We start from the raw sequence: 25,159 nt of genomic DNA, 5'->3' as shown, positions 1-25,159 counted from the left end.
ATTTATCTAAAAAAAAAACTTATGCAGAACATTAAACAACGGAAAGTTTTTTGTGTGTTGCTCCATGACCGGTACCAACTCCTTCAATTAATTATAATGGGTAAAATCCAAGGCGTGTTGGTAAAAAAAATCATGGCTTCGTAAAGTGGACGAGTATTGCGACTGCGGAAGAGTTGCTGCATCTGGCACAGGACAACACGCTTCACGAGACTGACGGCCAACTTCAGCTTCTTGGCTTACTTATTGAAGAGTAATGGAGAGGCACCAAAAGAAGAGTGAAGAAATTTGTTTCTGTCTATGGAGTCAGAAGACCATAATATTAAGTAATTAATTATATAATGTTTCAAAAACAATTTGATATTTGGTAGGCTTAGAAACAGAAACAGACGTGGGTTCTTTTGATTGTCACTTTTTAAATAATGGCAGAACTATGCCACTTCTTCGATACAAAGAGTGCTGCGATGCGTGTGCTGCGATAGATTGAGGGCTACTCGATTGTGAGGAGGTTGTAGAGATCTGGTTAGCGCTGCGCCTTCTTAAGTTACACGTGTATATCCTCTGTTTAACATATTTTTATAATTAGGTTGTCGTGGTTTTACGTACATTGATTGGAATATTAAAGATAAAGTTTCAAAAAATCCTTATGCGTATAGAAACGGCATTTACTCAAAATTTGCCGAATGGATTTTGACAAAAGTTCGAATCTGTAAGATTAGCTTTTAAGTTTTTAGTTATTAATATATTTTTTTTACTTTAGATTAAGATCCTATATTTTTTTTATATAACATTTAGTTTTTCCTTTTAACTAGGGTTGCCAGGAAGAGATCGCTTATTAGCGATAAGGCCGCCTGTTGCATCCCTTATAATTTTTATGTATTGTGTTATTTGGGTTTCTTTTATTTTAATTTTTTTATGAATAAAAAAATAAAAAAAAGTTTCGGTATATCGTAGTATCGTCGTGGTTTTACGTAAATTTACTGAAATATAAGCAGTTTCAAAAATTATTTATACCTATCTGATTGTCACATGTGTAATGTTTGAGAGCAAAAATAAAATAAAAACGAAATAATTAGAAATCTTATAGAATTAGTTTCAAATCCGTTACACTAACAATATCGTTACATTGGTATTCTACGTACAAAGTCCTAATCTATATTTTATTCCAAACGTATTTTTGAACCACGATTACACGCCCCTGGATCCCAACTCGGCATCAAGATAAGTCTCAGAGGCAGTTAATCACGAGCGTATAGGCAGACAAACATTACATTTATTTTTTTTTATTAGTGCCAAGGATTTATAAGTACGTACATTTTTTTTATCATTTGTGTAATAGTGTAGATTAATTTGTTTTATTGTAATGCCTAAAAATGTGATACAATTTTATACTTACCGTTAACTTTTGCTGTTTTTAAGAAAATTTGAATAGTAGTGCAGTGTTGACCAACTAATATCGTAGAAGTTAGAAGTATTTTAACAGTTTTGGATAGTGTACAGATTATACCCCATTTTCCGGCTTCCATTTCTTCGAGCTAAAGAATTTAGGAAACTATTATTTATGACGTTTCTGTATAATCTTATATTTTCTTTATATTTAGGATTCATTCATTTAAATAATCTATTCAGTATAGTGAGTGTTCTCCGAATAAGAGAATCAGTCTCCGATGCCATAAAGAACACAATGCATTTCTTTATTTTACAATTTTGTCACTTTCCGTTACATGAAGTAAATATACCCAAGAGTGCACATTGTTAGTCATGCGAGGCTTTTATAATAGTTGATACTTAAGACATTACGTTTTTGAATAATGCAAAGCCAGTGTTACTCTGGCAACTTTGAATTGGATTTTCCCATAAATTTGTAAAATAAATACGTTTAACACTTTGTATTATTGAAGCAAGCTACCGATAAGAACATCGTACGACATTGTTGATAAAGTTATTATTCAAATTTTAAATAACATACCAAAGTGCCAGATAAGGAACACCTGTCACAACTTGTGAACTTAGCTTCTCGCGTATGATAACGCATATGCACAGGAATGGTTCGAAATTTAAAATCTATATAGTCAAAGTCAAATCATTTATTTCAATTAGACCATCTATAATGGCACTTTTGAACGTCAAAAAAAAATAAAATATAAAGATGATGAGATGCCCCTTCCAAAAGGTAGTTTCGTGTGGAGAAGCACACTAAAACTAAAACTAACTAAATAAACTACTATACTAAGTTAGTATACATGTTCCTCACATATTTACAAATATCGAAACCGTAGAATATTAACATTAAAGAGTAATAAAAATATTAAAAAAACAAAACAGTGTGTGAGATACAAAATAATAATTAGCGCTTAAAAATTGTTAAACATTTATTGCTAGTATATTTTGTCATATATTATTATTATGAATTTCACGTCAGAATCTCGGATCAAGTTCATAACAAACAAAAATAATTTTATGGATAGAATTACTGTTTACAGACGAGAAATGTGGGAGTAATATTGAAAGGAACTTGATCATAATTCGAATTATAAAGGTTTCTCAAAAATCAGGCTACTGATACGGCGTTTTCCTGTAATTAATATGTCTTCAATTTAAAAAGTTTAAAGTACGTTTTACAGAAATAAACGAGTTATTTGGATTTTAATATTGACGTTAAGAAAATCTGCTCTTGACTATTTCTCCTTGAATCGTGAGTTCATTGCTATCGAAAACTAATTAATTTTCTTCTTATATATATTCAAACTTTGGTGCGTTTTGAGAATACTGATTACTAGGATCTCTTGAAGTGTGGTTTGTTATATTAAAGTGGTGTGATGATCGAGCTTAAAGACAATTGTGATGTTATTATTTATACTGTTCAAAGAAATACTCCCAATACAGTAATTAGTGTAATATGGATGTCAGAAAAAAACGCAAAAGTCACCGTCATTTTAACTAGGAACTTAGCATTTCTAAATATACACTGATTCCTAAAGCAATAACGTTCAATAGCTTTTCAATTTCTTTAATATGTCCAACATGGATATTCTAAGAACAATTTCGAAAAGCATCGCGTGGATCGTAAACGCTTTACGATTCTACGTAACGTTATATTGAATGTTTGATGGAGGGACGGGATTTTTTTTATAACCAAACCCAAAATAATGTAAGCTCCTTAGAAAACGTTTCGTACTAAGAATAAATTGAACTCTGGGTTTTAATGGTGGGTAAATTAACATTAGAAATCTGTTAGGTAGACTTAAATAAATAATGACTGCACATGTTTTTATAAGGACAAGACTCAAAAGCTTTTCGCATTCTTTATAGAGAAATTATTTATTTTAAGATTAATACTGTTTTTAAGCTTCATGTTGTTTAAGAAAGGTTGCCCTATTTATGAAGAATTTTATTTTGAACTTTTTTTTAACATAACAAATAGCCTGTCTTTATTAAAAGTTATTAATGTTACGTATTCTATATGTTCCTTAACATGATGGTATGTCTTTTCCCTAATCACATGTGATATGACCTCAACTTCAGAACTGTCACGTGGGCTTCTTCCCAGACTTGACATTGACAGCAAAACTAATTGTAAAATTATACTGATATTAAAATGATTACTTAAATAACTTAGTTTACGACGTCATATATATATATTGTAGGTTGTTTAATAAGTTAAAATTTTAACTTCACTGTTGATATCGATATGTTATATATAAAACTAGCAGACTCGGCCAAGTGTTGCTGTGTCTAAGGTTTTTGTAATATTACATAGTAGTAGAACACCTGTCCACCATGCTTTTTTGGTGGTTATGCCATTAAATTGTAGCTTATGTGAAACGTTGGTACTTTCAACACAGCGCCATATTCTGTTAGAATTGTGACTGTCAAATTATAAACAAATAATTTGCAATAAAATATTATTGCGGCTATAAATTAAGATGTAAGCTATCCTATCTTTTAAGTTGGATCACTGCACACCGTGTGCAAATTTAATTTAAAATCGGTTAAGTAGTTTAGGAGTCCAGCGCGGACAAACAACGTGACACGTGATTTATATATATTAAGATAATCAGTTGTTTTAACAAGTTCAACCTTGCGTCATTAAAAAATATATGCACTGGAATTAATATTTATCAATTAAATGAAAATATAAGTACATTGATTAAGGTAGGTCACAGGTTAAGTATATAATGGTTTGATGTAAACACATTTCTTTAGGTACCTATAAGAATCAGTTATTGAAATGTGATAATTAATAAGTATATAGGTTTACATGAATTACCATGTAATATATTAATTGTTGGAGCCGCCGCTCGCGGGTTTATTTGAGGAAATAGCACTTGTTTTGTTTCGAAAGTATTTATTTAAATGTGTTTTTACAAACAGTTTAACATAATAATTATATAGAAATATTTTTTCATTCTTTCAATCAAAGATCTTGATATTATATATAAATATATATATGTGTATTTTAAATTATTTCTAGTATTCCAAACGAAAAAGCTATTGTGTAGAATGTATCATATTAGAAACTGTTCCTAACGGTCGAAAATTTAATATAGTTGATAAAATACGATGACGGTTACAGAAAAAGGAGCTTTTAAATGTCCTATACAAAATATTTGTTTTTTTTTATATGTTTGTACCGATAGCAAAAAATCAAAGGACCGATTTCAAATATTCTTTCTGGGTAGCATAGGCTATATTTATTTCCAAAATATATTATAATGCACGCTTCCAATCTTTTTAACTCATTATTATTGTACATTTATTTAATAAACGTATTATAGTACGGTAATGACCCTTAAATATGTATATGTTTACGAAATTACTATAAAATTGATTGAAAATGTTGCTAATTTCAGTGGAAGAACGCCCGAACGATCTAGAAGCAGGCGGGTCTCATATAGAAGATAAAAATGGCCACTCTAAAATACTCACTCGGTTGGAGACCGTTCCTGATATCAAAAGAGATACTTCAGGGATCACTACCCAGTATATTGCTACTGGAATCGGTAAGATATAGGGAAAAATTTAGAATTTGGCTAAGAATTTGTAAAATTTACGTCAAAAATCTTTATCTTAAAATGTTCGAAGGGGGCGTGTATGCACTGTATGATATTTCATAGATATATATACTTGCAAATATTATTGCGTTTTTTACTGATGTATGTAGGAAGCACATGGGCAGGAGGCTCACCTGATGTTAAGTGATACCGCCCATGGACACTCACATTGCCGGAAGGCTCGAAGTGAGTTATAAATTGATTCTTTTCTTGAAGTATGTCGTATTGGTTTGGAAATACTTCGGTGGGCAGCTGGTTCCACATAGTGGTGGTGCGTGGCTAAAACGGTCTTAAGAAACGCTCACGTATTCTTGTTTGGCAACCTCAATGCAAATATATATATTGGTAATTATGTTCGGATAAATAATAAAATAAATCAATGGCGCTACAACCTCTTTAGGTCTTGGCCTCCGATTTCTGAATCTGTTCCATGACAATTTTTAAATCTAAAAGGCAAGTATCAACCTTCAGTGCCTGACACACGCCGTCGACTTTTTGGGTCTAAGACATGTCGGTTTCCTCACGATGTTTTCCTTCACCGTTCGAGCAAATGTTAAATGCGCACATGAAAATAAAGTACATTGGTGCACAGCCGGGGATCGAACCTACGACCTCAGGTATGAGAGTCGCACGCTGAAGCCACTAGGCCAACACTGCTCTATGTCCGGATAGAGTCTTTTAATTTGAATCTCGACTTCATACAGACTTAGTTATCTAATAAATTAGGTCAGCGACTAATTCTAAGTATCTTATAAAACCTACCCGTTGCTTACATACAAAAAGATCCTAAAAAGTCTTGGTGCTGCACTTATTGCGTTATGCGTCGGGTTGTCTCTCTCCCTAAAATATGGTGAGGGGGGCGATGGCTGGCCATGCGTCATGCTCGTGAACGGGTGCTGCTTGTGGTGACTGGTCGTACTTGAATTCGTGTATGCGGTGATGTTGCTTATTTCGACTATGTGTTTGCGTGTTGTTCCCACGAGAATGTAAGTGCGTGCTCCTATTTCACCATGCCTCCTGCTGATAGAGGACAAGTCTTTGTTTTTTTTAATTTATGTTATTATTATTAATTACTTAATATGTCATGTGGAGCATGGTGTAATGGTTGCAGCTCCTTACAAACATTGTGTAAAAAAAATGGGGATTAAAAAGAGTGGCGGAGAGTTTATTGCCAGTTCTTCTCATCCGTTCTACGCCCTTGATTTGAGAACTGGCAGTAAATGTAAAATTAGAAGCATTAATATGTATTTCTTTACTGACGAGTCATAAGTGTAAATTATGTTACCCATATGATTAAATGATTTTTACTTTACTTTACTTTACTTTATTTCATTATTTATACGAATTACAGTAAATCTTGGGGCTTTCGCATCTGGCGTGTGCGTCGCTTGGACTTCGTCAGCATTGCCTCTTATGATATCTGGACAGTATGAGGTAAATTTGATAATGCACATATTATTATAATATTTCCTTGTATTTCTAGTTAGGTAAAAAATGGAAATTTAGAGACATTGATGGTAAGAAGTGTACAAGAAAAAGCTAATTTACAACCTATATTTATGTGATTATATATTATACTAGCTGGCCGGGCAAACGTCGTTTTGCCATGTATATCATTTATAATAAAAGAATAGGGGTTGATTGTAGAGGGGTGAAAATTAGGGGTTGTATGTATTTTTAATGCTGTATCATAAAAATAATATCTAAAAATTAAGAAATAATAATTTAGGGGTGGACTACCCTTAACATTTAGGGGGATGAAAAATAGATGTTGTCCGATTCTCAGACATACCCAATATGCACTCAAAATTTCATGAGAATCGGTCGAGCCGTTTCGGAGGAGTTTAACTACAAACACCGCGACACGAGAATTTTATATATTAGATTAATTCTTAACTGTCGTATACTTAACAAGAAAATAGTTTAAAGTAATGCTACAAAATTCATTGTAGTATCCAAAATAAATATTTATGTCAAAAAAATACGTTAGAAGCTTCAGAAAATTGAAAAAGTTTCATAATAATAATAAAAAAGAACACAATATGTATGTATAGTATAGAAATATGAACTAAAAGTATACACTCTTGACCGAGCTAAACAGTAAACACGTCGAGCTTATGCCGAGTTGTAGACGCCAACAGCGTGATTACTAAAAATTGCTATACAATTTTAATTTGACTGAAAACGCGAAAGTTCCAAAGCCCCTAATTCCTTCACGCCTTATAAACTTTCTGGGTATTAATATGGCTGTCAGCGATGAAATATTAAAACATTTTCATTAATAACATCATAAATAATACGGGACAATTCAATTAAATTTGATAGCTGCCTTTCGTGACTTAAAAAAGTGATTACTTTTCTAGTGTAATAGTCACCTTTGGTATGACAATTTTTGTACAAGTCATATCGGATGTAACAATGTTTGGTATAAGTCTAATAAATATCATTTGTAAAATGTATAGATTAAAAATATGTATTCACCGACTGTAGTTTATTTAAAAGAGTTTTGAGACGTTTATACTGATCATGCAGAGGAAGGCTTAATGCTAATGACGTAATCTTAAGGTATCTGAAGATATAAATATAAAATGCATAATATATACTAAAAGGTTCAAATATTTACGAAGCTTAGAAAAATCAATAAAAAAGGATGCGTATACTTATGTACGCTCGTAAGAAGTTATACTTCTTTGGCATTATTAAAAAAAGTTTTTGATTGCATGCAAATAATTAAATACAATTTAATTATCAAAGACTGGAAAAGGAGTCAGTATAGTCAATAAAGTTCAGTATACATTTGAAAAATTTAATAAATAAATATTTATTATTATTTTCTTACATTAAGTGTAACATAAATTATATTATTATTCGAATGTTGTTTTTAAATTATGTCCAATGCCGTAGCATCTTCCGTGGGCAACTTCATTCTGTTAATTTTGTGTCACGGTGCGCGCATCGTAAAATTTCACTCTCATCAATTTTTCATAATAGACCACAAGCCCATGAACAAAAAATACCTGTGAAATGACCCAACGTGAATTACGCTTAGAAGGCTGTTACTATATCTGAAAATAGCTCTGAGCACTATACCGTCATTTCTGAGCGGTACATGTGAGTACGTGAGTGAATGGACTTTCTCAGGTACAATTGGGGAATTTCGACTAATTATTAATGTACGGCTTTGTTATAAGTGTATAGATGATTAAAAATAAATGACGAAAAACCTAGTGCCGTACTAAAGTGATGGTGCCGGAAGTCGGTGCAAATTTTTAATTCGACGACAGTTGCAGAAGCAATATAGGTCATTTTTTACTGTACGGCATTTGTGTGATTCCTTTTGGACACATATACAGATACTTTACCCGTAAACGCCGTACATATTTCCAGCGGAGCGGTCGAAAGCCAAGTGTCGGAACCCTACCCCTACACCCATATACCCTAAGGTCATTGTAAAATGTACGGCAACATGTTCAAAATATTATTTAACACGGACAATAATGTTTTATAATTATGCCATCCAAAAATCATAGTTAATATTTGTGTAAATAAATATTTATCGAAATTTCAGGATTTACCGAGTTATTACTGCTGTAAGATCAGAGAATAATGTACGGCAACTTGTTTTTTTAAATAATGTTACTAAATATTACCGTTGTACCTTATAGCCGTTCATTATAAATAGTAACAAATAAAAATATTATGATAAAAAAATATATGAAATTTCCGAAATTTTGATGATTTTTCAAATATTCCTAGAGTAATATGAGGAGTAATATTTTCAAAGATTATTGTTATTTTATATGTAACAAATAAAAATAAACAAAAAAAACTAGATGCCGTACATTTTACTACAGATAATTCTTTACAACTGATAAAAACTTCGACGACGTTTGAGGTGTCCCTTAAGGTCATTAAAGTGTACGTATCTGAGTATACTACCATAAGGCTGTAAAGTATATTTACAGCCTTATCATACCAGCAGAGAGAGGTAAAGGAAAAATATTTTTTACCAAAAATAAAAATATAATAATAGTTATTAGTTTTTGGCCATTCTTTCGATTGGCATCATAAAAGTAGGGGTGTTTTTTTTTTACATTTAAGTCGGTTCGATTCCCAGACGAGGCAAGTAATTTTTGAAAAATCTTTGAATGCAGAATTAATAACTTTTAAAAATAACATAAAGTCTTCTTTTAGTAAAATACCCTATCTACGATATTTAAGGTACTTTCCCTTCATGTCCCATAACTTTGGGACGCCTTGTATTGGTAGGCGGTGCTATAATCTGCCATTTCATAGACTAGCGGGCTATCGAAAGTGTACGGCACTTATCTTTTTTTGAAAATTGTCTAAAGTACTAATAACCTGTGTTACTGCCGTACAGATAAAAGTCACCGGAAAATTACTCTTTTCAGAGTGAAGTAATTTACACCATACACCTATGTGTTCCACGAAAAATGTACGGCATGCTGGAAAACGTTATCTATTTGTGAAGTACTCTCAAGATCATTTAATTTTATGTTGTTCTATATCATCATCACCTATATGCTAATCAGACATATGTTGCGACCCTTGGATTTCGACCGCTCCGCTGGAAATATGTACGGCGTTTACGGGTAAAGTATCTGTATATGTGTCCAAAAGGAATCACACAAATGCCGTACAGTAATAAATGACCTATATTGCTTCTGCAACTGTCGTCGAATTAAAAATTTGCACCGACTTCCGGCACCATCACTTTAGTACGGCACTAGGTTTTTCGGCATTTATTTTTAATCATCTATACACTTATAACAAAGCCGTGCATTAATAATTAGTCGAAATTCCCCAATTGTACCTGAGAAAGTCCATTCACTCACGTACTCACATGTACCGCTCAGAAATGACGGCATAGTGCTCAGAGCTATTTTCAGATATAGTAACAGCCTTCTAAGCGTAATTCACGTTGGGTCATTTCACAGGTATTTTTTGTTCATGGGCTTGTGGTCTATAACGCGCCTAAAGAAGTATAACTTCAAAAATTATGAAATACATTTGACAAATAGAATATCCATCTTGTGTAAACTGCGTCAAAATTGAAATGCACTGAACAATTTAAAGTTAGCAAGTTTTGGGTCTAATCCTAAGATCTCGGGGCGAGTTTGAGGAGTTTGAAATGTATGTCACGGTCTTAATGAAACTATGCAATAAGGATTAACGGAATCCCTAAGTTCATCTTGATGATTCTCTTGAAAACACCCGTGATTGATCGGCTAAAACTTAATAACACAAAGTTAGTTTACACTATATAAGTTTTTCAATGACGCTACAATCTTTGTCACTTCATACAGGTCTTGCTTTAGATTTCTGCAAAAAACTTTAATTATAAGGTAGTGTTGGTAGGTTGGTAGTCCTTGTAAAATTTTTTGGCTTGAAAAACATTTTATCACCATGTTTTTTTTTTCACTGTATCAAGTCTTTATTGCGCACGTACAAAAAACTATTAGTGCACCCTTAATTTTCCCGGATCTCCAGTATAATTATGTTTAGAAATTCTTTTTAAGATGTAAAAGGTTATATCATCATTACAATTTAATAAAAATAACGACAAATAATTATTCTTTATGAATTTTCAGACGCAGCCAGCCCGATCGTCAGATGTTTTTACATCAAACAATGGAACACACACCAAAATTATGGTGAGTTGGGTTAATCTGTCGTAACAACTAGAACATTCATATTGTCGTTAATATAGGTATTATGAATTATTTATGTTGTCATGTGTATATTTTTGTATTACTCATTGACCCATTTATCTCTAACACGACCTCAAGTTCATTAAAAATTAGTTTAAATAAGCATCATAGCAAATAAACTGAATCAGAATGATAATTTTAAAGATGTTTACATAGCTCCCAATGGGACACTAAACACAATTTTTTGAATTTCGTATCACTGTATTTTTATTAATATATACATTGCAAAAGTAGATAGCCTATTAAAAGTTATAAGTGCCTATAAGTCATTTATTCATATAGGCAATAATGTACACGAATTAAATCATCTCAAATCAATATTAATAGCACAATTTCGTTTTCTAACGTTCTAATAAATATTTACCTGTATTAGCAAGCATCAACATAAGCAAGATAAGCAAGAAGCAAAAATTATACCAATGGCTGCAAAACTTGAGTGACAGATTTCACATTTACACACATGCACTCACTATGTGTGAGTGCATGACAAACACACACATAGTCTACCATTTGTAGAATACACGTATTTATTATCATATAATAAGTTACGTAAGACCTAGGTACAACAAGTAATTTGTACTTAAAAGGTTAAACGTATATTATTGGAATTTATAATTTGATGTTATCTTATCCACTGTAATGTGACTACGCTTTTTAGTCCCAAATGGAAGGGTGCACCATCTTATGTGTGCAGGTGATTATGGTTATAGAATCTTTATTTGTGTTACAACTTAAAAAAAATACACAGAAACATTTATATACCTATAATTAATCTGATTGCACCGACCATTAACAGTTACCCAACACAAAAAAAAACGAGATAGAAGAATACAAACAAACAACAACAATGAATAATACTGGGTGGCGCAAAAGTACTGACACTAAAGAAAATTTGTTTATTTTTTTTATATGACATTTCCTGTCATTCTGTTGTTGAAAATTGTGGTAAACAAATGTAAAATACACTGAAAATAAACATGGACCGTTGTACTCCCCAAGAACGTGGAATAATCGTGTCAATGTTCTTACGGAATAATTCATCAGTGACAACACAACGTGAATTTCGTCGACGATTTCCCCACCGTCCGGCACCGACAGAAAATGTCATATAAAAAAAAAAAAAATTCTTTAGTGCCAGTACTTTTGCGCCACCCAGTACGTATAAGTAATTTTACAAATAACACACAAATTTAATAAAAATTAAAGCTATAATTATTATAGCTCACGGAAACAGAAGCATCATGGGTGGCGTCTCTGCTGTGTTTGGGAGCGTTATTCGGGGCTGTTCCTTCTGGTCTCATCTCAGAATATTTTGGACGAAAGAAAACATTACTTTATCTTGCGCTGCCTTTGGTGGTCTCATGGATCTTAGTCGCTTCAAGGTATACTCTATACCCAAGGATAATATAGAATTAAGATTCACTAGTGTTAACGAAAATTTCAATCAAATAAGTTAAAACCCTTTTTAGATATTTGGTCTGGTATTTCTGGTAACTTAACTAATTCCTATTATTTATTGAACATTGACAAGTCCAAAGAATTTAATGCCGATGCACTTAAATCATTTTGCAGTATGATAATTAGGTCAAAAACATAATGTATAACTAACATGTTTCCTTTAAATATTTGCTTTCTAATAGTTCTAAAAATCCTGAAAGCGTCGTCAGGTACAGTCGTGCAGTACAAAAACAGTTGAAGCGAGTATATTTTCGTAATATAATATAAATATTAAGGGTATTTCTTTCAGTCCTAACGTCTACGGCTTGTACGTGGGCCGTTTCGTTAGTGGCGTGGCCGTAGGAGCTTTCAGCGTGGCGATACCACCGTATATTGAAGACATAGCCGAGACGAATATTTTACCTGCATTGGCCAATTTCTACCACGTGCAATTTGCTGCTGGGGTACTTTTTGGCTATATTATTGGTAAGATTTATACATTGTATTTAAAATACTCGATTCGTTCTGTACTACAAAATGTAAATTATACATATTGTTTTATTACCATCTGAGCTCGACTAGCTTTACTGTAACAAAGGATTCACGTCCTCAAAATTGAGATTTAAGTTTCAGTAATAAAACTATCATCATCATAATTATGTTAACTTTAATTGTTTGTATAATTGCAGGATTGGTCCAGAGCGCTTCGTGGCTGTCGGTACTATGCGCTAGTATACCCATATCCTTCTTCATTGGATTCATATTTCTTCCGGAATCACCAGCTTACCTGATGTCTCAAGGGAAATTCCCCGAAGCAAAAGCGGCGTTACAATACTTCAGAGGTATAGACAACGACGTGGATTCGGAAATAAAAGAATTAAAGGAATACGTCAGGAATTACGGAAGAAATAAAGTCACATTTAGGCAGCTTTTCACTTCTAGAACTACTATTAAGCCATTGATCGTCTCTTTTGGGTTGATGATCTTTCAGCAGATGAGCGGTATCTATCCAATTCTCTTCTACGCCGAGAAGATCTTTAAGAACTTCGCTATATCGTTAAATTTACCAAGTGCAACTATTATTCTTGGTTTATGCTTTGTTACATCTATGTACTTCTCAACTATGTTCTTAAAGAAGTTTAGAAGACGCGTGCTATTACTAATATCTTTTACACTAATGGCACTTAGTTTGGGCACGTTAGCGATGTTCTATAATTTAAAAGCCTCGAACCTATCAGCTCATAATACGTGGGTACCTTTGTCCACATTATGCATATTTGTATCCGTATATGCGGTAGGTGCAGGGCCAATACCTTGGTTGATGTTACGTGAGATTTTTGCACCTAACGTAAGGCGACGAGCGACAGCTCTTACCGCTGGATTTCACTGGTTTTTTGCCTTCGGAGTTACGAAGTTATACCAAAATTTAATACACTTGGTTAGTCCGGGATGGACGTTATGGCATTTTGCTGTTACTAGCCTGATTGGAACCATTTTTGTATACTTTTTTGTACCTGAGACTAAAGGAAGAACGTTGGAAGAGATACATAATGAGTTTGACGGTATACATAAAAGGAAAAGGCATAGGCATGTTATTGAAGTCGAGACTGTTTCAGTGCAATGAGTTATTTCTTTAACAGAATGTAGAACACAAAATATTGTTTTTTTTGTATCTAGTATGGATTTAACCGTCTAATTTCTATAATGATACAATTATTGTCTCACACCTTTACTAGAGCATTTTGTAGCAGAAGAGTTTATTTGATTATTCATCATGATGTCGGCATTGTGACTCTTTAAAAGTCCATTAATTAAGTTAACATTTTTCGAAATATATTTATATATATATTTTAAATATGAGTAATCCTTATCTTACTGATAAGGAGATTGAAAATATTGCACTTGTCATATATTTGTAGATAGTCTCAAAATAACTCAACGCAACAATATAATGTTAAAGTACTATTCACACGTTTAGGGCAAGGATTATAAATGAGCACGTGTAAAATCACGTAGAAAAAAAAAACTAACTGACAAAATCACTTTAATGCTATTACGAGTATGTTTTGTTGAATTGTCTTTTGAGACCAATAACCAGCGTGTCGTTAGAAACGATAAATATTTTATAACATACAAATATTCATTAGGCTTTTTGATGATATTTTTGTAATCTATGCCTTACGTTTTTAAGACTAAAACTAGAGAATAAGTTTTAAACCTAGTTAATATTTATTTTTATTAAAGGACTCACGGCGATATTTATTTTTACGAGAATTATTTTTATATAAGTTTCGAGTAGCATCAGTATTTGTTAAAAAAGTTACTACTTAATTAGCTATACGATTATTATATTTAGGGAAATTTGGAGCGAAATATTGTCTATATAAGTTATATATTTATTTCAATACATGATTTGTAAATAATACATGCATTTTTATTAGTTTTAAAAGACAACCCCAGAAATACGCATTATGTACGCCATTTAAACGATGCATTCGGTGGATCCACTATGCCTTCAAGATGTAACGTTTTATCAGAACGATTTTGAATTTGAAAATTAGGATGGTTCTGAAATTATAATATTTTTTATTTTATTTCCTCTCGAGGAAATAGAGAGACAAAAAGGAAACTAATAAGGTCATGTTTAAAACAATAGTGTGTCAACACTAGCTGGTGAAACCTGAGAAGGGTTTGGGATAGTACGTGACTGAAATGAACAACTCAAGTTCTGATTCTTATCTAACTCTATTAATACTAAACTAGTGGAGTGGTGAAATCCTACTAATATATATTTTTTTTCCATTTTGGGATCATATTCTCACCATTTCTCTTTATAGGCAAAGTAAGCACATGAAACACAATTTTTAAATCTATGGATACTAGCTGCCCCCGCTAACTTCGATTCTCCTTAATGTGATTTAATTAGCCTACCTTTTTAGTACATACCAACATGGATCATTTTGCTATGCTACCCCAGAGACTATTCGCTTTTCCGGAATTAAAACTTTTTGGGTTTTTCTGTGATTTTTCTCTATATAAACTATAGAGAAATCTATAGTTCAAGTTGTAAGATCTTAACTAACAAATGAAAAATAGGGGTTGATCTTAGAGGGTAAACAAAACAAATATTTTGGGCTGGACATACCTTATCACTTAGGGGTTTGAAATATAGATAGTAGCCGATTCTCACTTACTGAATATGTATAAAAAAATTCATAAGAATCGGTTGAGCCGTTTTGGAGGAGTATGGGAACGAACATTATGACACGAGAATTTTATATATTAGAAGATATATATCTTTTTTAGATTACATATTGAAAATGAAATTCAACATGTTTACTTAATATAATTAAAAAACAAGTTTGTGGTTTGAATTTAGTAAAATGACATGAAAATAGGAACCTATTTTGGGTTTGATTCATTTCAAAGTAGTTGGATTACTTTAAGTGGTTTTCGCTTAATCAAACCTTATTATTAAGGGAACGTTGTATAACAGTTTATTTTGGTGATTTAAATTCGAACTAAATTGACCAACACCGAATTGTAACCTCCGTAGTTAAATCTTTATTTATTTAATCAAAAAAGGATTTACCAAGGCATTACAATAAAAGCTTACATCGAGAAACAAACGCTTAACAGGCAAACACAGCAGCATTATACTTATTAACTTACTATGTAACAAAATTCTTACAAACTATACATTGGGATGTAAAACAAGAAATATAAATGATAACTTATAGCAAAATTTTGGAAAACTCTGCGAACCTATAGTAAGAGATACATATTTTGTAAATCAACTACAATTTTAATTTTAATTGACAATTGACTGACGTTCGTCGAGAGAATCATTCATTAAGTGAGTGCATTTAATGAATGATGCAAATGTTTCAGGATTCATTTCATGAGTTTCACATTATCATGTGTTGGTATCTGTTATGAGTAGATTTCTGTTTATTTTAGTTGTACTCTTTTTTACATTATTTTTAATTTCTGTGAAGCTATTTAAGGACACTTCTTTAATTATAACTTGAATTTCTTTTAACGTGACAACGTCTTATAATTCCATGGAGCCGGCTGCACGCACGAAAAAACATGACACATGCGGCGTTACCTCGCTCTGAGGCGTTCCATTTAAGGCTTGAAGTGCAAGCGAGAGCGCAGAACGAGCGACTAAGAGGCACAATCGGCCTCCGCGTTCGGCAGCGTTCGTTCGTTTTTTTTTTCTTTTGAAAAATGCAAAAAAAAAAAACGAAAAAACGAAACGAACTCCATCAGTATTTTCTTATGACGTTGTCACGTTCAACTATCGCCAGTAAACCGACTTTACAGACAACCGATGTTTTATCTATCATTTTTATAGAACAGGGGGGGGGGGCAAAAAGACACACGGCTCATCTGATGTTAAGTCAGCCTTTTCAGAATTAGTAAACTCTTTTTTTGTAGGACCCTAAGCCGATGTGTGTTTGATACTTCTTTGTTTAATAAATAAATGCTCACGCCAAATATCATTCGAATTGACCATCACCTCTGGACGGTCCCTTAGATGATAAATGATAAATGATTTATTTATGTAAGTAGGTTTTTACAAACACTTTTACACGTCAAACATTTTTTTTTAAAACTAGATGAGATCGACGTTTCCTATCTGACTACTCTGAGAAGAAACGCCGTATAGAGCTACTAACTAATATCCAACTTTGCGTTTATAATACAATCCGAATTATAATAAAATTTCGAATAACTATTAAAGGCTGCCCATTTCACAAATACAACTATCAATTTGTATTCAGGATAAGTTTCTTACCACATTCATACCAATACCGAATCTAGTTAATTTTGTACGTGTCTCAGAATCTATTATTTATACAGAGGCTTTTCGGTTACACAGTTCATAATGCTTACGGCGGCTAGGGCGAAAGGTCACACTCAGAGTTGATTATTTTAGTAACGAACAATTATATTAGTACTTAAGTAAGAAACAATACATTCAATCGGAGACCTTTTATTAGGTACTCTTTATCTAATATATAAAATTCTCGTGTCGCGGTGTTTGTGTTTAAACTCCTCCGAAACGGCTCGACCGATTCTCATGAAATTTTGTGTGCATATTGGGTATGTCTGAGAATCGGACAACATCTATTCTTCATCCCCCTAAATGTTAAGGGTAGTCCACCCCTAAATATTTTTTTTATTTTTAGATATTTTTTTCTGTTTTTATTTTTTTATGATACAGCTTAAAAAATAAATACAACCCCTAACTTTAATCTACGATCAACCCCTATTTTTTTATTATAAATGATATACATGGCAAAACGACGTTTGCCCGGTCTGCTAGTTTTATTATATCAGTCTTGCATATTGCTTGCAATTGCATAGTTACGTCGATGTTTAAATATATATTCATTGGACATTTTTAAGATAATATAATGGACAAGTATGCGAGAGCCCGATCATGGCTCATGACCATACTGATTATGTATATATCTAGATAAAATCATCAATGCTATTATCTATGCAATATATATCTAATTGTTAGAAAAGAATACAAAACAAAATAATAACCCAGCTAAGAAGCAAAGCCGGTAAAAAATTAAATAAAATGAAATGTAATTCTCATAGTTTCTCTAACGATTCTATGAACTTATTTTATGCATGCGTGGTTGAGTGTGTATGTGCGCATGTGTGTGTGTGTGAGTGAGTGTATACTTGTTGTTAAGTATATAATTATGTATGTAGACATGACTCCTGAGAAGCCTTAGAAATGGATTAACTTTTCAAAATTTGGTAAACCGAATGAAATTCAGAAAAGAGGGTGATAATAATATAAAAGCATATCCCAGGCAATTAGACCTTTGATTTCGTTTTTCGACAAAGGGTTCGATTCTTTGCATTGCTTAATGAGTTCTGCTCCCATTGTTACGCATAATAGTCCTATTATTTACTTAAATCGTCTAATTATAAAATCACGATTGGTCTTAGCATATACCAATTTCGTAGTTCAGTATTACCGGCTTTTGTGCTTAAAATAAGGTTATTTAAACGTAGATAAAAAATTTATTCCGTGACATAGTTCGCACATAAAGTATAACGCCTCAAACTCCAGGGACACGCTGTGCCAAGCATTTGATGGAGGCAACATAAAAATTCCTAAATTTTGACGCAATGCCTTACACAGTTGAATTATATTTTTATGATGCTTAAAAAAAAACTTGCCAACGCATGGCACACTGAGACACTGGTAAAAACAAACACAAAATACAATTTTTAATGTGACAAGCACTTATAGGCAAACAAGCACTTATAGGTATATAGAGATCATAAAGAGATTATTAAACAAAACAAACATTACAAAACAAAAAAAAACAAAACAATTACTTATCAAAGAAAAAATTCTAATTACAAAAAACTATGATGGACAAAAGTGAGCGGGTCAATCTCGACTTGAGTTAATGAGTTAATGCGGGTAATTTCATACATTTTCTTCATATGTATATGTGAAACAAATAATGAGGTTTCCCTTTCGCATCGTTAAAACCCAGCTTAGCCAAGATGTAATTTCCTGAAGGTATTTGTTAAACACGTCAGCAACTTCTTGTAATCCTGTCACGTAGCTTAGCCCAATCAATTGTTTCAAACAAGTCCGAAAACCTTTATTGAGAATTTCAGAAACTTTGCGTCAGGCAAAGATTTTTTTAACTAAAACTTTCAAAAAGTATAAAGATGCCGTCTATTAGGGCTAACCAGTTGTTATGTAATTAGGTAAGTGTTAGGTAACTAGAAGTCATCAAAACTAAATAATTAATATGTACATAAAAATATAGTTCATTATTATAGTATGATAGACTTTCGATTAGTTCCTACCAAAAAAATGAGAAACCGGACACTAAGCTTAAACCATTTGAGGCACAAAAAAAAAAGTGTGTGTGTACAAAGTACACATGTCAGAAGTGAAACTTCAGTGGCAAACTAATCTTGAAGTGTTGTTCATATTTATACAAATCTAAAAGTTTAGATTTCTGATACTTAGAGGGACGGAAAAAGGAAGATATGTTAGGAATTTAATGAATTTAATTGTCATTAAAATATTATGTGTCGAATAATAAATAATAAATAATAAATAATAAATAATAAATAATAAATAATAAATAATAAATAATAAATAATAAATAATAAATAATAAATAATAAATAATAAATAATAAATAATAAATAATAAATAATAAATAATAAATAATAAATAATAAATAATAAATAATAAATAATAAATAATAAATAATAAATAATAAATAATAAATAATAAATAATAAATAATAAATAATAAATAATAAATAATAAATAATAAATAATAAATAATAAATAATAAATAATAAATAATAAATAATAAATAATAAATAATAAATAATAAATAATAAATAATAAATAATAAATAATAAATAATAAATAATAAATAATAAATAATAAATAATAAATAATAAATAATAAATAATAAATAATAAATAATAAATAATAAATAATAAATAATAAATAATAAATAATAAATAATAAATAATAAATAATAAATAATAAATAATAAATAATAAATAATAAATAATAAATAATAAATAATAAATAATAAATAATAAATAATGTGAGGGTAATTTTTTTTCCATCGCCGATAAAGAAGTTTCACTTCAAAAAATTTTTGTTTAAAAAAATACATGTATACTACAAACAAACCTTTCCTAAACGATTTTAATGACCTAATGTATTTCTCATCTTCTGAAAGTTCATTTCATTAACAAACATTACATAAATAAATTTTTTCACTAATAGACCCGTTAAATTCTTTTCAATACTTTATTAGAATCCTAATAACAAATTTCGTAAATCACCTGTGATAAAACAATATTTTACGCTAACTTCATGATAACCTTAATTAACAATTAAAACCCGATCAGGGAAGTTCCGTGTTAAGTTACGAATATTCCCTAAAGTAAGGTCTTCTAGTGGCGTCTTTTTGTGGTGATTTTGTTATAATTTCAATTAATTAGTAAATCAAGAAAATTTTTGATGCTAATATAAATCTTAATATACTCATTACTCGTATATAAATTACGTGTCACGTTGTTTGTCCGCGATGGACTCCTAAACTATCGAACCGATATCAATCAAATTTGCACACCGTGTGTAGTTTGATCCAACTTAAAAGATAGGATAGCTTACATCTCAATTTATACCCGCAATATTATAATAATAATAATAATAATATAGCCTTTAAATTCCGAAACTCTGTCACTTTATACATCTAAACTTTAATATATTTTCACTCCAGTATATCTCGGAGTTCGGTTTGCCTGTTGGCAAAGGCCTCCTCTAACCCTTTCCACTGTTCTCTATCTTTTGCGACTCTTCTCCAGTTGTAGCCTGCTGTTAGTTTCAGTTCATCCTCCCATCTCTTGCGTGGTCGACCTCTTCTTCGTTTTCCGTCTCTAGGGTACCATTCCGTCACTATTTTGCTCCATTTTTCATGAGAGCTCCGTAGCATATGACCCGTCCATCTCCATTTCATTTGGTCAATCTTAGTGAGAATGTCTGTCACACCTGTTCTAGCTCTTATGTCTGCGTTTATTTGTTTATCTAATTTTCTTATGCTCAGCATGCTTCTTTCCATGGCTCTTTGGCAGTGTGATAGCATATCCCTGTGCTGGTTAGATAGTGCCCAAGTTTCGCAGCCATAGGTAAGGCAGGGTAGGATACATGTGTTAAAGACTTTTCTCTTTATTTTCTTGCTGAAATCTGTTGTTTTCATGATCTCCCTCAGTGACCAATATCTTTTCCATCCATTTGCTATTCTTCTTTTGATCTCTTTGGTGGTTATATCAGTTATAGAGATAATTTGCCCCAGATAAATGTACTCTTCAACATATTCTAGAGGTTGATTATTAAGTTTTATTTCGTATGGGATTGAATTTGATAGTAGCTTTGTTTTGCTTGTGTTCATTTCCAGGCCTACTTTCTTACTTTCTTTGTTTAAGTCTTGTATCATTTCTTCAAGTTTATGAGGGTTCTCTTCGAACAATACAATGTCGTCTGCAAATCGAAGATGATGTAGTTTTCTCCCATCTATATTTAGTCCAAATTCATTCCATTCTAGTTTTCGGAATATGTTTTCGAGCACAGCAGAAAATAGCTTTGGAGATAATGGGTCCCCTTGTCTGACACCTCTTTCGATTTTAAATGTCTTTCCGAGTGTTTCCATTTGTATTCTTGCATTGCAGTTAGCATATATTTGTTTTATGATGTTTATATAGGCCCCGGATACTCCTTGGTTTTCTAAGCTTTCCCATATCACTTCATGTTTGATGCTGTCAAAAGCTTTGGTGTAATCTATAAAAGCCATATACACTGTTTTGTTATATTCACTGTATTTTTCTATGATTTGTTTGACTGTGTGTATATGATCTATCGTTGCGAAGTTTTTCCTAAATCCAGCCTGTTCCATTGGTTGGCTCTCGTCTAATGTGGTGCTTAATCGATCTAGTAATATCTTGGAGAAAACCTTATATATGTTTGACATCAGGCTTATTGGTCTATAGTTGGATAAGTCTTCCTTTGAGCCTTTTTTGTATATAAGAATTATGTGCGAGGTTTGCCATTGTTCAGGAATCTGTTCTGATGTTAGGATGTCGTTAAAGATTTTTGTCATAATGGGCACCAGTTCTTTAAGGGTTCCTTTCAGTAATCCGTTCGTGATCTTGTCTGGACCTGGTGCCTTATCTGACTTTTGGCTTAATATAGCTTTCCTGACTTCACTTTGTAATATATCTGGTTCTAAGTTTGGAGGGTATATGGTCGTTTTGTAGTTGTTGCATTGTTCGTTTCCTGCGATAGCTGGTTTGGAGTATAGATTTCTGTAAAAATCTGATGCTGTCTTTACTATACTTTTGCGGTTCGTGATGTTAATTTGATTTCTTTTGAGATTAGGTACCCAAGGAGTCGCTTCACGAAGTTCTTTAAGAGCTTTTTTGGTTCCGCCTGATTCAATTATGTGTTTTTCGAGTGTTTGTATTCTCCTTGTTTTCCTGTCCTTGCGTATGCCCTTCCTTATTCCCTTGCTTATTTCGGCTATTTCTCTCAGATTCCGTTTGCCGTTTTTGTTCGCAATTAGACTTTTTCTTTTATTTATAAGCTGCATGGTAGAATCACTCAAAATATATTTTTGTTTCTTCTCTTTTCTAGTATTAGCATAGCGAAGTTGATTTTGAAATCTGGTGTATTTGTTTCTTATGTCAAGTCCTTCTGTTTCTTCGATTTCTCTGGTCTGAGTTGCTAGTGGGTATGATGTTGTTTCGTTAGTTTCCGCGATATCGGTTCTGCTATGCAAGTTAATGTGCTTTCTACGGATCTTAGGAGGCGTCATTTTGAGCGATGCTCTAACCATGCGATGGTTAGTATTGAAATTTAACCTAGAAATGACTGTGGTGTCTGTAAATAGCTTTGGGTGGCTACTTATAATATAATCTATTTCATTTCTGTACTTTCCATCAGGGGAGACCCATGTCCACTTGTTGTTTTTATTCTTCTTGGAGATGCTGTTCATAATTGTAAGATTATGTTCTAGAAGGAGATCTATTAATCTTTGGCCATTGATGCTTCTTTTTCCGTAGCCGAATTCTCCCAATATGTATTCGTCATCGTTTTGTCTAGCGCCTACTTGCGCATTGAAATCCCCCATCAGGATGATAATATTGTTAGAGTAGTCATATATGATTTGAGATAGTGAATTATAAAGGGATGTATGTTCTAGTTCATCAGCTTGTTCAGTTGGTGCGTAGACTTGGATGATTGACCATATTTTTTTGAAGCTGGGTATTTTTAAATGCAGTATGGCTATTCTTTCCGTCATACCGATGAAATCTTCTATGGAGTTTTTTAAGTGGGTTTTAACTAAAAAACCAACTCCTCTTTGGCCTCCGATTTCGCCTTTATGGAACATTATATAATCTTCATGTTCTTCGATTGAATTTCCTGGTCTGCGCACTTCACTTAGTCCCAATACGTCCCATTTAAGGTCTTTCAGCGCAACTTCAAGCTCAGATAGTGATTCGGGAGTTCTTAAAGTCCTAGTATTAAGCGTTGCTATATATATATTATGTTTTTTTGTTAGAGGGTGGTGGTCTGATCTTCCCGCGGCGACCAACCGTGGTGGGAAGGCTTCTTGATTAGGTTGTTTTCGAATGTGTTTCTTCCATATTTGTTTTGCTTTTCCGGTTTTACTTGTTGTTGTTTTTGTTTTGATAGGTTGCTCGCGTATGCTTGTTAGTTTTTTGAAATGTCGGAGGTCGAAAACGATCTATCTCTTCCTATATATTGTGGTATGTTTGGTTGTAATTTTTCTTTTTGTCCTACATTGTTTGTTTTAGTCGATGTGTTTTCAAACTTGTTAGATGTGTTCTGTTTTTTCTGTGTAGACAAGTTGGGAGATACAGTTTTATCTCTCTTCCTTTTTTCGCGCTGGTTATCCTGCAGCTTTTTAGTCACCAATTGGTCTCCTCTCAAAAAAGATTTGTTTCCCTTTTTCCATTCTTCCTCTGTTTTTGGCTGTAGTTGTTTTCTAGTTTCTAGTACCTTCTTGGTGGGGTTCTCTTTTTCAAATATGCCTTTTAATACTATAAGTTTATCGTATCTTATGAAGGCAGTATAGCCTTTCTCTTTTTCTTTCTGTAACTGGACTTGGAGTTCCTTCCGCCTGTTAAGGACTTCAATCGGATAGTCCTCCTTTATGTAATACTGCGTATTTTCTAGACAGGATTTTTTTTTCAGAATATGTATCTTGTAACTCATGCTGTTAAACGTTATAACAACTGGTCTTATGTTGTCACCTTTCTTTTCCAACCTTCTGACAAGTTCAATGTTATTTTTGTCACATTGAAGTTCAAAGAACATGTTTATTATATTTACTATAATATTCTCTAATTCAAAATAATTATTCTCACTCTCTTCTACTCCGAACATGACTAGGTTCTTTCGTCGTGAATGCCTTTCTAAGTTATTTAATTTGACTTTTTGTTCTTCAATAGTTTTCTCTAATTGTTCGTTTTTCAATTCAAGGTTTGCAAATTTCTCGTGAATGTTGTTAATTATTATGTTTTTTAAATCCTCTTTCATGTCCAGCATATCTTGTTTTTGTTGTTTGATGTCTTGCTGTAAGTTCAGTAACATTTGATGAATTTCTTCCATAGTGTATCAGTGCCCTCTATCCGAAGAAATATGAAGTTTTCAACGAAGTTAAAACTATTATCGATAAATTTATATTTTCCTAATTCTAGATATTTTACTAGATGGGGGCGTTTTGACGTATTTATCTTACAATATTTGTTTTACAGGAGCAAATAAAATCCATAAATAGTGTAAGTCAGATTATTCGAACTTGGACCGCTCATCACGTAGTCGATACCCTTATATAAGTGGCTATCTGAGACTATGATGAACTGAACCAATGTTTGGTATAGTAGATAATTTTGTAACCAGTTCGTATGGATGACTAATGTCTGTTTAATATTTGTATTTCGTTTTGCACTAAGATTTTTCAGAAGACACTTTAGTCACTTTTAGCACTAGACGTCACAACCTCACAAAAACTCAACAGTGTCATGAATCCGTTTGATTGTTGAAAGCGTGGCACGTCAGTTGAAGCCTCGTTAAAACACTTTAAAATCCTGATGTGTTTCGTTCTCTTGAGCACTGATTATACATTTATCTATTACTTAGTAGTTTTATTAAACGTTTTAACATTTATTAAAGTCGCATTGATCACAAGTAGTATTTTTTTTGCCCGCAATATTATTTTATTGCAAAATATTTGTTTATTATTTGATAGTCACAATTTTAACAGATGGCGCTGTGTTGAAAGTACCAACGTTTCACATAAGCTAAAATTTAATGGCATAACCACCAAACA

At 32.3% G+C, this 25,159-nt stretch overlaps 1 protein-coding gene across 1 annotated transcript; it reads left to right on the top strand.

Annotated features, from left to right (window-relative positions):
* Positions 1-1,186: 1,186 nt before the first annotated feature.
* LOC125054533 (facilitated trehalose transporter Tret1-like) lies at positions 1,187-14,643 on the top strand. The gene is made up of 7 exons (XM_047656497.1): positions 1,187-1,303; positions 4,851-5,000; positions 6,403-6,485; positions 10,664-10,726; positions 12,005-12,165; positions 12,531-12,706; positions 12,910-14,643. Coding segments are annotated over exons 1-7 (1,569 nt in total). The 5' UTR covers positions 1,187-1,302; the 3' UTR covers positions 13,845-14,643.
* The last annotated feature ends 10,516 nt before the right edge of the window (positions 14,644-25,159 follow it).

The sequence above is a fragment of the Pieris napi genome, chromosome 12, assembly GCF_905475465.1.
Source record: "Pieris napi chromosome 12, ilPieNapi1.2, whole genome shotgun sequence".
NCBI lineage: Eukaryota > Metazoa > Arthropoda > Insecta > Lepidoptera > Pieridae > Pieris > Pieris napi.
The sequence above is the reverse complement of the archived record's forward strand: the minus strand, read 5'-3'. Positions and strand labels throughout refer to the sequence as shown.